General features: G+C 46.9%; 1 protein-coding gene across 1 annotated transcript; it reads left to right on the top strand.

Annotated features, from left to right (window-relative positions):
• Window positions 1-904: 904 nt before the first annotated feature.
• Window positions 905-11,335, top strand: GGS25DRAFT_514136 (uncharacterized protein; the record flags this gene model as incomplete). Its single annotated transcript, XM_049262958.1, has 13 exons — window positions 905-1,230; window positions 1,298-1,950; window positions 1,981-2,221; window positions 2,255-2,345; window positions 2,379-2,418; window positions 2,458-2,933; window positions 2,967-3,056; window positions 3,096-3,212; window positions 3,246-7,122; window positions 7,180-7,611; window positions 8,519-9,925; window positions 10,000-10,760; window positions 10,838-11,335. 13 exons carry the CDS (start codon window positions 905-907, stop codon window positions 11,333-11,335), a joined length of 9,009 nt encoding a protein of 3,002 aa, XP_049118381.1.
• Window positions 11,336-12,808: the final 1,473 nt, after the last annotated feature.

A 12,808-nucleotide genomic window follows, 5' to 3' on the forward strand; every position in this document is an offset into this window, starting at 1 on the left:
GCTATTTGTGACAGTTACGATTCCTGAGTCACGGGTGCACGGGTACAGTCAATGCAGAAGGTCCCCCCTTTGTTCTCCTACTACATACCTTAGCATAATTACTACATCTATGCATCTGGATACGTTCTGAAACATACACGCACATATGTATTGCAGAATATGTGAATGCATATACCCTTGAACGGTAGCATTGAAGTTAAATTACATGCAGTCAAGACTCAAGACCAACACTGAGTATACCGCAAACGCCGTCAAGCAGCCAGCCCGAAAGCCTATATGTACAACAACCTTCCGTTCCGATCGCTTGATTCCGCTGCATACGTGTGAATTTGGTTGGAGTTTCCACTTATCATGTCTTGGGTATCTACATGGGTGCCACGAGCACCATTGGATAACATGGGCAGCCTCACTTTGAGAAATATTGATCAGAAGTCAACATATGCATGTATATCCAGATTGATCAGTACATTGGATTTGGCACTCTAACACACTTACCTACATAGCTACATATGAGGTATGTAAGTAGGTAAGTAACAAGGAGTTTCAACATGGTAAACTGCCTCTCAAAAACGACTCGTCATATTTTGCTGCTACCTGTATGTACATAGGTTAGATACCATTTGTCTTTAAACCTACACCCATATGAATGTATACTGATCTGGAGACATTAAGGGAGCTATCCTAAAATATAATGCTACATAGGTACGTAGGTTTTCAATTGAACCGAGTTCTTTCTCGCACCTAGCTTCACATTCATAGATGGAAGCTGGGCTTATCTACTAAAGAGCCATCGACCTTCAACCTCTCACCTTCTAATGATTGAAGAGCTGCTAATCCGGGGGACTTTCAGTAAATAGCTAAGTTTCTAGGCACGGAAGCATTGTTTATTAACATTGGAGGAAATATGAGCATACTTCGTTCTATCTTCGACCATCTTGTCCTCCCGGCCAAGCTCCCGGGAAAGCAAGAAGAGGATGTGGAGGCTATTTCAGACGAAATATTGAAACGTCTTATCCACGCCTGCGAAAGGAGTCACACTTTTGCTGAACAACCCTGGTCTGAAGCATTCTACAACCTCGGGACTTCCCTCAACATCTGCCGTCGACTTCATTCAGGCTGCCTCGAAAAGTCAAGCTTGGTCGAACAATTTGGCCGACTCGAGTTAAACCATATTCTGATTTTGTATGTAGTTGAGCAAAATGCCGCTCTACTCATCCGGCGTGAGATCTGGTTAGTACCTACATGTCCCTTCAAGAAATTTGCTTCTCAACGTTGCTAACTCTAGAAAATACCTAAGCAACGGTAAACAACAAGTCATTTTCGAAGCATTTGAAGCCTCTCCAACCTCCGAGCATGTTCTTGCCGGGAACAATGCTCTGATATGGGATTTTCCTGGTTGTTCGGCTCAAATTCCCCTTTCAACTTTTACCGACACGTCATTCCAAGAAAGTCTGGCTTCGTTCCTCGAACAGGCTGGTATGGAGTCTCTCTATCGCCTTCAAGCTCACGCTCAGAAAGCCCACGTGTCAGTTACCGAAGCTAGAGACTCAACCCACCCAAGCCTTATAACTCAAATGCTCATACCGCTTCTCATGGGCATCGGTGATCATTTTCAGTCTCCCATCATCCGCAAACGAGTGCGAGATGATGTCAATATCGTGGAGGGGGTTTTACCTTGGCGAAGACTTCCATTTTGGCTGATCCTGCGTGTCGCTACCCAACGGCAACTTTGCCTGTCTCTCGGCAATGAGAAAGGCCGGTTCAGTTATAAAGTGCTTATGAATTTTCTCTTTGCTGAACTTCTTAAGGACTGTACTGCAACCTTGATTCCAGAGTTGACCATCACTCTTCGCACTAAGCTTTGCCGTCGTATGACAAAGCTTGAGATGGATAGGCAATTGCAGGCTGAATCAGTCAACTCGGTTGATTGCGACTCTCTTTTCAACCGAGGTAGTCCCATCATAAAGGGCGTCATTGAAGAAGCGAGTGCTCAGGTGGAGAATGCATGGAGACTCTTCAAACAACAAACGACTCGAATCATTCCCAGGCTTCCCTCACATGCGCCTGACCAGGCCCTTCAACTCTCTCTCTCCAACAGCGGAAAATACTTCGACAATTTGCTGTCTGATATGCCGCTGCGACAGAGGCCCTCCGCATCCCTTGATCTTCCTCGACCGCTTGACCAAGCCATAAGCCAAACACAACAGTTTACAGACCACGTGTTTTGTCTCGCAACCCTAGAAATGCGGGTTAGTCAGGATGACCAACCTCGACCCTGCAACAAAAGTGGTTACGAAACTCGGTGCATTGAGCTCGCTGATCAAATAAACAATGTCTTTGACCAGGTTGGTTCAACATATGATTCCGACCCTGAGCAGATGAGCATCATGATCCTTACGCTCTTCACAATATGGATTCGTCTTGACGAATATGCAATTATGGCCTGCCCCCTGTTAGGCGAATATCGCCCTGTCTTTGACTCCGAGATTTTGGATGTACTGCAGCTTTCGACCGTATCATCCATGCGTCGTCTCCAAACTATTCAAGAATATCTTGCTGTACGGCACTCTATGTCCCAGTACGATAATATCATGACGCAAATTGGCAAGGATTCCCTAGGGGTCCGATATGTCTCCCAGTCACCTGAGATGCAGTTCCTAGGGCGACACATCGACAGAGCATCTGATCAAGCTCGTAGTGCTAAGGAAAGGGAATGGACGAAACTCTGCGGGAAATATGACGAACATACCGATGGCATTTCAAAGTATACATGCTGTTGTACGTGGTCTAATGGTAAACCTGATCATAGAGGTTGCCAAAAATGCTGGCACAGACGAACCCGGAAAAATATGAAAATTCAAGTCCACGAGGAATTTCTCCCAGGAAGAGACCCAGCCAGAGCTGCTGTTATTTTTGAGCTCGCCGTTCCTCAAGTCATATCTGCGTATCGGGATGCTACTTGGAAGATTGTATACGGCTTAGCACATCCAAACCGTCCGGTTACGAATCAGGCCGCTGAAATAAACTTACTGGATTGCAGACCTCTTCAACCTTTCGTGAGGGCGAAAACACAAAGAATCTCGTTTGCATCGAAGATTAAATGCTTTACGCAAACACACTACAAATTTAAAGCTGGGAAGATTCCACTTCGCAACTTGTTACTACCACTTGCGGCGAGGTTTCAGCTATACGACAGTGTCTCTAAATCCTGGGTCAGGGATTTTACGATGCCGTTGACATTCCAGCATCTCTGCGGTGTTCATATTCCTGGAGAACTTCGAGCTTCGGTGCTTCCAGAAGCGCAGCATCCGCCACCTACCGTTGATGGGCCATCGTCATATGAGGTCCAGGCCAACCAGACTGAATGCCCCGCAAACATGTCTGTTCACGAATTCTCGGCGTATCAAAAGTTACTTGCCGGCAACTTGCGACGTTGGCCTAACATACTAGTCGAAATGGGCTCGTCGAACCTCAATTTTAGTAAAGAGGACACAGCCCGTTTAATCAGCCAACTCGCTTTACAAGCCGGGCCACAGTCACCGGGGAATGACCTACGAGCTATTCATCTTGTGTTTCAAGAGCCAGCCTTTCTTGAACGTCTGTTAGAGCTAATCGCGAAACGCCTTACCAGCCTAGAAACGAATTGGCGTGAACATAATTACATGGATCTGCTCATAACCATTATTCTTCGATTGATTAACTTAGGACTCGGTTCACTAAGAAGTCGTGCGGAAACATTGCTGGAGGATGCTAGGAATACCACCCTGAATTGGGTTACGCAACTTCGGAAGAAGATGCAGACAGCGTTGGACGCTGATACAGTAGAACGGGCTGCAAGTTATGGGTTTTATGCCGCCTTGTTATGCAGACGAACCTTTATCGTATTTTCCGAGCCTACTAGACAAGCCTTAACTCCTGGGGATCTCATTTCTTGGGTTCAGGCGTCCATAGCATTACAGGAAAGTCTGTTGGTTGACATTAGCAAGCTAACTCCGGCATTGAGAAGCATGCTTCTTCGGGACACGAAAATGGCATATCATCTCCAGTATGCCCTCCAAGTGAGCCTAAGAGCTCACCCAGAAAGCGTCACAGAAGGGGTTATTAGGAGTTGGTACGATCCCGTCGATGGCCTTATGACAACCTTCTCGCAGTGGACGTTTCTCCCCGAGCCCAACTGCCGCTGGATAGTGGCTACAACATCAGAGCCAAACGGACAATTGACCTTCGGCCAGACTATTCATTACAACATCATTGAAGGGCACCTGCTTGTAAACGGAAAACCACAGGGTAAATTGCCGCTTCAGATTCGCAATGATGAGATTATAAAAGACATGTTTGGTAGCCAGCACCTTCTAACATACCCCTCAAATCTACCGGGAATGTCTCATCGACTGGTAAATTATGTGGAAAACCAAGAAATACATTTTGGCATGCGCGGCGACCAGGTCGTTATTCGTGCTTGCACGAAAGGCGGGTTGCTCGAGCTTGTGCCTTCGTCTATCTTTACCGGGCAAAGCGATTTTGATTTGCCATCGGAACTGGTGGATGGCTGCGTACACTGGCTCAACATCAACTCCGCTTGCCTCGAAATTCGTCGGAAGCCTGTAATCTGGAAGAAACGGTCGCGAGACTGGGTTATTAATATCCCAGGACGTCGTGCTTACCGTGGTGATGTCAGTCTGGTTGATTCCCACTCGGATGTGTTTCGTTGGATTGCGACAGCATTTCAGGGCTTCGAGCGCCCAGAGAAGTTAACAGTGTATCAACCTCGGAAAGGAAGACTTTCCGTAGAGTTACGACATCTGGAATTATCATTCTATGTTAACAACAGCTATCTTCTTGAGTGTCGACAGCTCAAGGCAGTGGTGGACCCCAACCAGGATGCTGGAACTTGGTATGGATTAGAAAGCAAAATCGTGCTAACAGGCATCGATTCTCAGAGAAGAAGTATTATTGTGCCTCTCGGAGCAATGAAGTACAAGACAAACGGTATGCATGTTCGAGTCTACGTCGAAGACGCACGCGAATATGGGACATACCTGATAGATGAGACACTCAATCGACTCTCATGCCCCCCCGAACCCCGTCTTTTGTACGCCAAGGCTCTCTGTCATGCTCTGACGTCGTTCTGTTTGCCCGATACCCTAACCGGACGTACTGGCACAGAAGAGGCGTTTCACACCCTCAAATCTTGCGCTTCTCAACCATGGACTGCACTCGGTGAAGCTCATCAGATAGAAGGCCTGAGAAATTTATGCCCGGCCAGGGAATATTATCCACCGATGATTCGCCGCTTTCAAAGAGTGAGGTGGGACAGCAACTTGACTATGACTATCCAGCATGATAGTTACGATCTTTTAGTTCGGGCTATCATGAAAAAGTCGGAGAATTATGCCCGTTTCTCTAATGTAGGGTTAAAAGTGATCGATGTCGAGGCTCCAAGTCATCTGCGTTGTCGCGGTGAAGTATGCCGGCGACGCTACGAACGCCCAATAGTTGACACAGCTGATCAAGTCACTGAAGATTTGATCTACTCCCCTCGCGACCGCATAAAGGACATTGGATCATCTGGTGTATACGAAATAGCTCGTGCAGTCCTTACGGACTGTCCTTCTATCTATATGAACATGACCATGGTTCATATATTGGAGTCTTGGCCCGTTATTGAGGGATTTCATTGCAACAGCAGCTCGTCGTTGAGGAACATTCCGCTCGTCAACCAGATTGAAGATCCAATCAATGAACAATGGGGTGATCTCGTCAAGTTCTGCTGTAACCCGGACAGCCGGTATACGCTATTATATCGCCTAGGGCTGCTGGCGTTTGCGCCAAGCCCTAACATGGATATAATTCGGTCGCTCGCCGCGTTCTCTTGTATTGAAGAGCTCAAAAGTCTTCGGCCACCTACATATCCCAATTTTGTTGAATTTGCAAAACGCGGGCGACCTTCGGCTAAACTTCTGCAGGAGCTCGTAATCCAGGCTTATCCTATTTATGTCCCTCGATATGACCGTGCCGTTTGCCCCTGGGGCCGAGCCGGGCGCAACGCACACGAACATCAAGTCCAGTGCGAAAAGGATGGCGGTAGATTTGTCAGTCACATTTTACAGCAGTGGCCGACACCAGCAGATGAGCTGTCGACCGAGGACCTAGTTCTGGAAGTCATCGACATACCTCTTGCCTTGGAAAAGGTAAAGCCTGAATGGGACCGTAGAAGAGCAAACGACGACTTGGAAAGTTATATTAGAAAGGTCCAAAGCGTTATATATTCACGGAAGGGCCGAAGAAATGTCTTCACGGTACCAAATTGTGAACAAGAGCCGCCAGCGCTGCTTGCTGGACCACACCACGCACGGATAATACCTTCAATCGCCCTAGACCTAGTGGTCAAGCAAGGACCTCGCATAGAAAACACTGATAAACTTGACCTATTCAATCATGGAATCGCTGTTGGGAACCACGAATTCAATCGAAATCCCGAGAAAGAGCATTCCAGAGAAGTCGTGGATCTGGAGCGAATTTTACACAAATTTGCGATGTCTCATGATGAATTGCGCAAGCAATATTCTCGTGACCTCCTTCAAAGCCTGGATGCACTGAAAAATACCGTTTCGGCACTTCCACGAGACCCGAAAGTTCCAATGCCAGGCTCAGAGACTATCGAGCAAGCTATAGAAGAACATTCAAATATAGTGATGATTTACTTCGAGCGCATTTCCAATGCTCTTGCCTTGAGCGACCCTCGGGCTGTGTGGTTGCAACTCGGCGAGATCTGGCCATGCCAGACTCCTGTCGCAATGCTTGAACTTCTTAGGTCCATTTCATCGCACCAATTTGGCATTGGTATGAAAGAAGCATTAATAGGCTATGGACTTGCTATTACCGAATTACAACAACTGAATCGGATGCGAAGGGCTTTGCTGCGAAGGGATGTGCGAGGGTTAAATGAAGAGCTTCGTAACAAAGGCCATGAGAATTGGTCGCCGCTTGAGCAGCCGGACTGGCTCTTGTTGGAAATTGAAAGCGACATTCTTATCAGGGCTGAGCAAGCAGACGTTGCGAGAGCCATCATCGACCCCTTATCGAAAAATAATAGCGTGCTACAGATGAATATGGGCAAAGGCAAGTAGCTTACATGCATGGCATGCCTTCAGAACGATGAAGCTAACCTGCTGGCAGGCAAAACATCGTGTATTATGCCTATGGTTGCTGCTACTTTGGCTGACGGCAAAAACCTTACTCGCCTAATCGTCCCTAAGGCGCTACTAACACAGACAGCCCAGACAATGCAATCGCGATTAGGGGGCCTCGTCGGCCGTGAGATCTGCCACCTCCCATTTTCACGCAAGACACCAACAACTCCGGACATGCTAGAGCTCTACCGCAGTATACATCGCGAAATGCGAGATGCGAAGGGTTTGATCCTTACGAGCCACGAACATGTGCTATCGTTCAAACTCGGCGGTTGGCAGCATCTTGCCGATGGCGAGATGGATAAGGCTGGGGTTATGATTGAATTTCAAAATTGGTTAGACAATAACTGTCGTGATGTCTTGGACGAGTGCGACGTCACCCTTTCTGCCAAGACACAGCTCAATTATCCCGGCCCAGGTGGAATGACCTTCTAGATCGGAGCGTTTGACCTTGTCTCCATCTTAAACCCTGTAAAAGCCCACTTAGTTACATTACCCAAACAAATTGTATGGCGATCATATCTTAAAATATGAATTATGAATGGTTATATACACTGTATTACGTACATTAATTCTTTTGAATTAATTCTTTTATCTTAAATAGGTTATTCAAATATATAGCTATATAAGTGCAACCGGTATCAATTGAAAGCGCATTGAATAACGAATCGATTGATACCGGTCTCGAGTTGGTGAGATATCTGGTTGTAAAGTTATTCAGGTAAATAAGCTAGCTGGGCGGGCGGGCGGGCGCACGTGATCACCCTTGAAGCCACCTAAGAGCCTGCACACGATCGCCTAGGGGTGTCACATGATAAGCTGTCACATGATATCTCCCGATATATATACCTAAATAACTTTGCAACCAAGTATCGCACTCATATTTAACTTATATCATTTAATGGACAATTAAATTCTCTTTTAATCGATACCGGTTGCATCATTGTAGCTATATGTTTTAAACGTTTAGGTTGGATATTAAATAATTAAGACTTTATTTAAGCGATTGTATGTTGGCCTTAAGGGTGATCACGTGCCATCCAAATAACCGGCTTATTAATCTAAATATCAATTCGAAACCGGCGTTTTACGGCCCGAGAAGGCTCTAGATTTAAGGTTTTAGGGCCCGATAGCAATAATAGGTACAGTACTACGCCGTATATGTAATTACCTAGGATACTCATACTTTAAGATATGATCAGCACACAATTTGTATGGGTAATCTAACTAAGTGGGTGTTTACAGGGCTTAAGCAGGGTTTAAGGTGGAGACAAGGTCAAACGCTCCGATCTAGAAGGTCATTCCACCTGGGCCGAATTATCCAGGAGGATCATCAAAGAGTATTGATGGCAGTCCCTTTCGATGGGAAGTGGCTATGGAAATATTGGCATTGGCGGCACATTACGTCCCAACCTTGAAGCGCGAGTTTCCTAACAGCATTGACGTGTTGAAACGCCCAGGCTCGTATCCTATGGTACACTTTCTCGACAGTGAGATAGAAGATGTTCTTCACGCGCGTATTATAGACGACATTTGCGCCGGCCGGACGATATTCCTCCGTCGTGCGGACACGAGCTTCTTGACGAAGAGATCGGTAATTCGGCGGGTTCTCACAGAACGGAAACCTGAAGAGCTCGCGTTTGTGCAGGCTTCTAGCGCATTCACCGACCCCCAAGCGGCATATAAGATACTTCTTGTTGTCCGAGGTCTTATTATGAATAGAATATTAGTTCTTTGCCTCGGCAAGCGTTGGAATGTGCAGTATGGCTTAGACTCGAACCGGCAACCCATCGAACTCGCAGTGCCCTTCGAGGCGAAAGGCATACCATCTGAACAATCGGAATTTGGCCATCCTGATGTGGCGATCATGTTCACATGCTTGTCCTTCTACTATTCTGGCCTAACGATGGAGCAATTCTGCAAAGACCTACAACATGTTCTCCAGGCAGATGATCCAGCAGCACAGTATGAGCGCTGGACTTCTAGATCCAACAGCTTGCCGGAGGCACTTCATCACTGGAATATAATAAACGTTCATGATGGAGGCCAAATGGAAGAGCTATGGAAGCATTTGCGACTAGATCGTATTGTCATAAACCACTACATGAACTGCTTTGTTTTTCCGGAACACGCCCGGCAGTTCGACATTAAACTACAGGCTTCCTCGTGGGATATCCCCCTAACTTTGAAGTCACAGTGCGGTGCCAGGACAACCGGCTTTAGCGGGACCAACGATAATCGCCTAATGCTCCCCTTCACCATTCAACAAGACGACCTCCCTAGTCTGCGACAGACAAGCGCCGAGGTGCTTTCGTACCTGTTGCAACCACGGAATCGCGGCTATCAAGTGACCACGGACAACTATGGTAGGCGATTAAGCGAAAGTGACCTTTTGCATGAATTGACTCAGAAAAATATTCGCGTTCTCATCGATGCTGGAGCTTACGTCCTAGAGATGGACAACAAAACGCTCGCCAGCTCATGGCTCGCCATTGACCATAAAGCCAAGGCGGCTGTATACTTTGGTAACGACAACAAGGTCTGGGTGCACTATCGAGTTGACATGAAGCATGACGTGCCACTCCTAGAAACACCGTTCGCGGAAAACCTAAGTGAATGTGTTGTCTATCTTGACCAGGCACACACGCGAGGTGTGGACTTCAAACTGCCAGCAGAATCCCATGGTGCGCTAACACTCGCGCCCAAACAAAGCAAAGATACTATCATGCAAGGTTAGTAGTGTCCCCCCTATTCTGTGCCCCCCCCCATCTCCAATTGAACCTACCTGTTCTGATTGCCTCTGCAGCCGCCATGCGCCTTCGCCAACTGAGCACCACGCAATGTGTTACATTCTTCGCTCCACCTGAAGTCGACCAAAGTATCAGGTATTTCTGCGGCTCAGATATTGTCAGAGAAATAGACTCGTCACATGTTGTCGCATGGCTCCTTGAACAAACTTGTCGTGGAATTGAGGATATGCGCAACTTGCATGTCGCGCAGGGCATCGACTTTTGCCGTCGCTCCAACGCAGTGCGGACTTGTCCTGGATTTCTGACCAACCCTACACACAGGAAGAAATTGCTCGGTATCCTGCAACAGCCGGAACGCCAAACATTAGAGCAGTTGTACCGAGGGGATTCAGCGGGCAACATAAATGTAGAGCGCATGGCTACTCGTGAGCTACAAACGTTTGTAGATCGACTTGGTGAATCTCGGGACAACACCAACGTCGTTCAGACAGGAGCCTTGGAAGAAGTAGAGCAACAGAGAGAGGTACATGTTCAATTTGAGCAGGTGCGCCAGTCGGAAAAGCCGCCGCGACATGGCGCCCTGCAATTCCCTGGGATTCATCAAGTAATTCTTCAATTCACACGCACCGGGATCCTCGAGACTTTGTCGTCTCATCAAGGATATCCTCCATTCGAGCATGCATTTGCTTGCCTAGCAAGGTCAGATATTGGGAAACAGCATGGCATACATCCCACAGGCTCAAGACTCTTTGTGTCGAGGGAATTTGGGAAGAGCGTTGATATGGGAAATGTTCAGAAGGTTGCAGAGGATTTCCTCGTAAGTCGTACCATCTTTCATTTACTTCTGACAGTGAAAGTCCCCGATGTAGTTGCAACTGACATTTTGAAATACAGCGTCCTGTGGAATGGATCCTCTGGAGCCCCTCAACAGAAACCGCACTCGTCATAATTCCAGAGGAAGCTGAATTACTTATCCCTACGCTACGTTCTTCCGATGTCGAATGTGCTGTTTACCTCATCGCCTACGCCGCGCCTGTAACTAAATCAATGATGTTTTTCAACACCTTCCAATACTACACCCTGCCGAGACTACCGAAGAACTGTATATTCCCCGATTGGTTCCGGATTGAAATAGGAATTCTAGCTGGGCGCCTCTATGCCGACGTTGCTGAGTGCAAATCACTTACTCGGTATCTCCGATCATCCGCCGAGGAAAAGGACGGAGAGCGGATTAGCGACGAAGGGTCGAGAAATGGGCAGGAACTCACAAAGATTGCTAAAGACCCTGCAGCGTTTCTTCTAGAGTGGCTTGCTCTGCGACGCAAAGTGGAGAACGTATTACATACACCTATGGGACAGATATGCTCAGGTCGTGAGCTAGAAGAAGAATGATCGTGTTATGACTGAGTAGGTACCTAGGTATCCAGGTAGATGTTTATCTAGATACGTCTACCTACGTACGTGATCTACGCATGTATTTGGGTCAAAATATATGTATATTAGGTAGGTACTAGGTAGGTAGGTACTAGGTAGGTAGGTACTAGGTAGGTAGGTACTAGGTAGGTAGGTACTAGGTAGGTAGGTAGATAGGTTAAAACACTGTCTGGTATTATTATGTTAGGACTCGAATACTGGAAGAGGGGAGGTAGCTAGAGGTATAAGCTGTAATATTATGTCAGTTATGCATATTGCTACATAGCTGGGGTTGCTTTTCAGGTTGGAGGGACTTATTGAAGAACCCTATTGCAACGTCACATATCTCACCCATCAATAAGATTATCTTATACCAATCTTTACCTCCTTATTTACCTTCTTCCCCAAGCATTAATCACGATTGTAGCAACCTGTTCCCCTACGTAGTTTGATGTTCAAGTGTTGTCGACAGGTCATTTCCCTGCGACGTATCCGGCCGGACATATCAGAATCTCTAGTGGAGGTGTCTTGGTCAGATCTGCCAAATAAGGGTGAGGTCGCCATCATTGTCCTTGCATGTTTCTCTGAGCCAGTGTTTAGGACTTCTATCTCGGTATGCTTACCAAAAACAGACCTACCTAACGCTGACCTTACCCTATCTTCCTTCGCATTCTTCTTTTAGCGGAGCCGGCGCTGACAAGTCCATCGTTCGTGATGCTGCATTGCTCCAGACCGTCTTCACACTCGGTTAAGGCAGTACGGCGGTTCTATGGGATCATTTGGCCGACTCCCCAAGAGGAGATAGGAAGATGGTGCTTCTTGTAGGTTTAGGCGGGTCATGTGAGCTTACTCCCACATCCGCGTTAGACATCGCATCTCTCGTAGTCGCTTATGGATGTCAACTGGCTTAGAATAATATTCCCTCAAGTTCTCAGCACGCTAGCCTTTCGCTTTATTCGCGATTTTCGTCAGGCTGTAGTCATCCGCCTAATTGAAGGTGCTGTCAACAGCAATACTGCAATTGTAACAACAATGGTGTCAGAGGTTGTTGAGGAACGCTGGTACAGGATCTTATTATTATCTCGTACAAAGTTCTACTAAGTTATTTCCAGTTACCAAGCTAAGGCATTTGCCCTTATGACCATATGTTATAATGTCGCAGCTATCATTAGCCCTATGGTAGCAGGACTATTAGCTAACTTCTCTAGCAATAATCAGTTTTCATTCTTTCGTTAATTCCCTTATGTACTGCCCTTAGGGTTAGGGTTAGGGTTAGGGTTAGGGTTAGGGTTAGGGTTAGGGTTAGGGTTAGGGTTAGGGTTAGGGTTAGGGTTAGGGTTAGGGTTAGGGTTAGGGTTAGGGTTAGGGTTAGGGTTAGGGTTAGGGTTAGGGTTAGGGTTAGGGTTAGGGTTAGGGTTAGGGTTAGGGTAGGTTAGGGTTAGGGTAGGGTTA

This window comes from Hypoxylon fragiforme, assembly GCF_022984875.1.
Source record: "Hypoxylon fragiforme strain CBS 206.31 chromosome Unknown GGS25scaffold_4, whole genome shotgun sequence".
NCBI lineage: Eukaryota > Fungi > Ascomycota > Sordariomycetes > Xylariales > Hypoxylaceae > Hypoxylon > Hypoxylon fragiforme.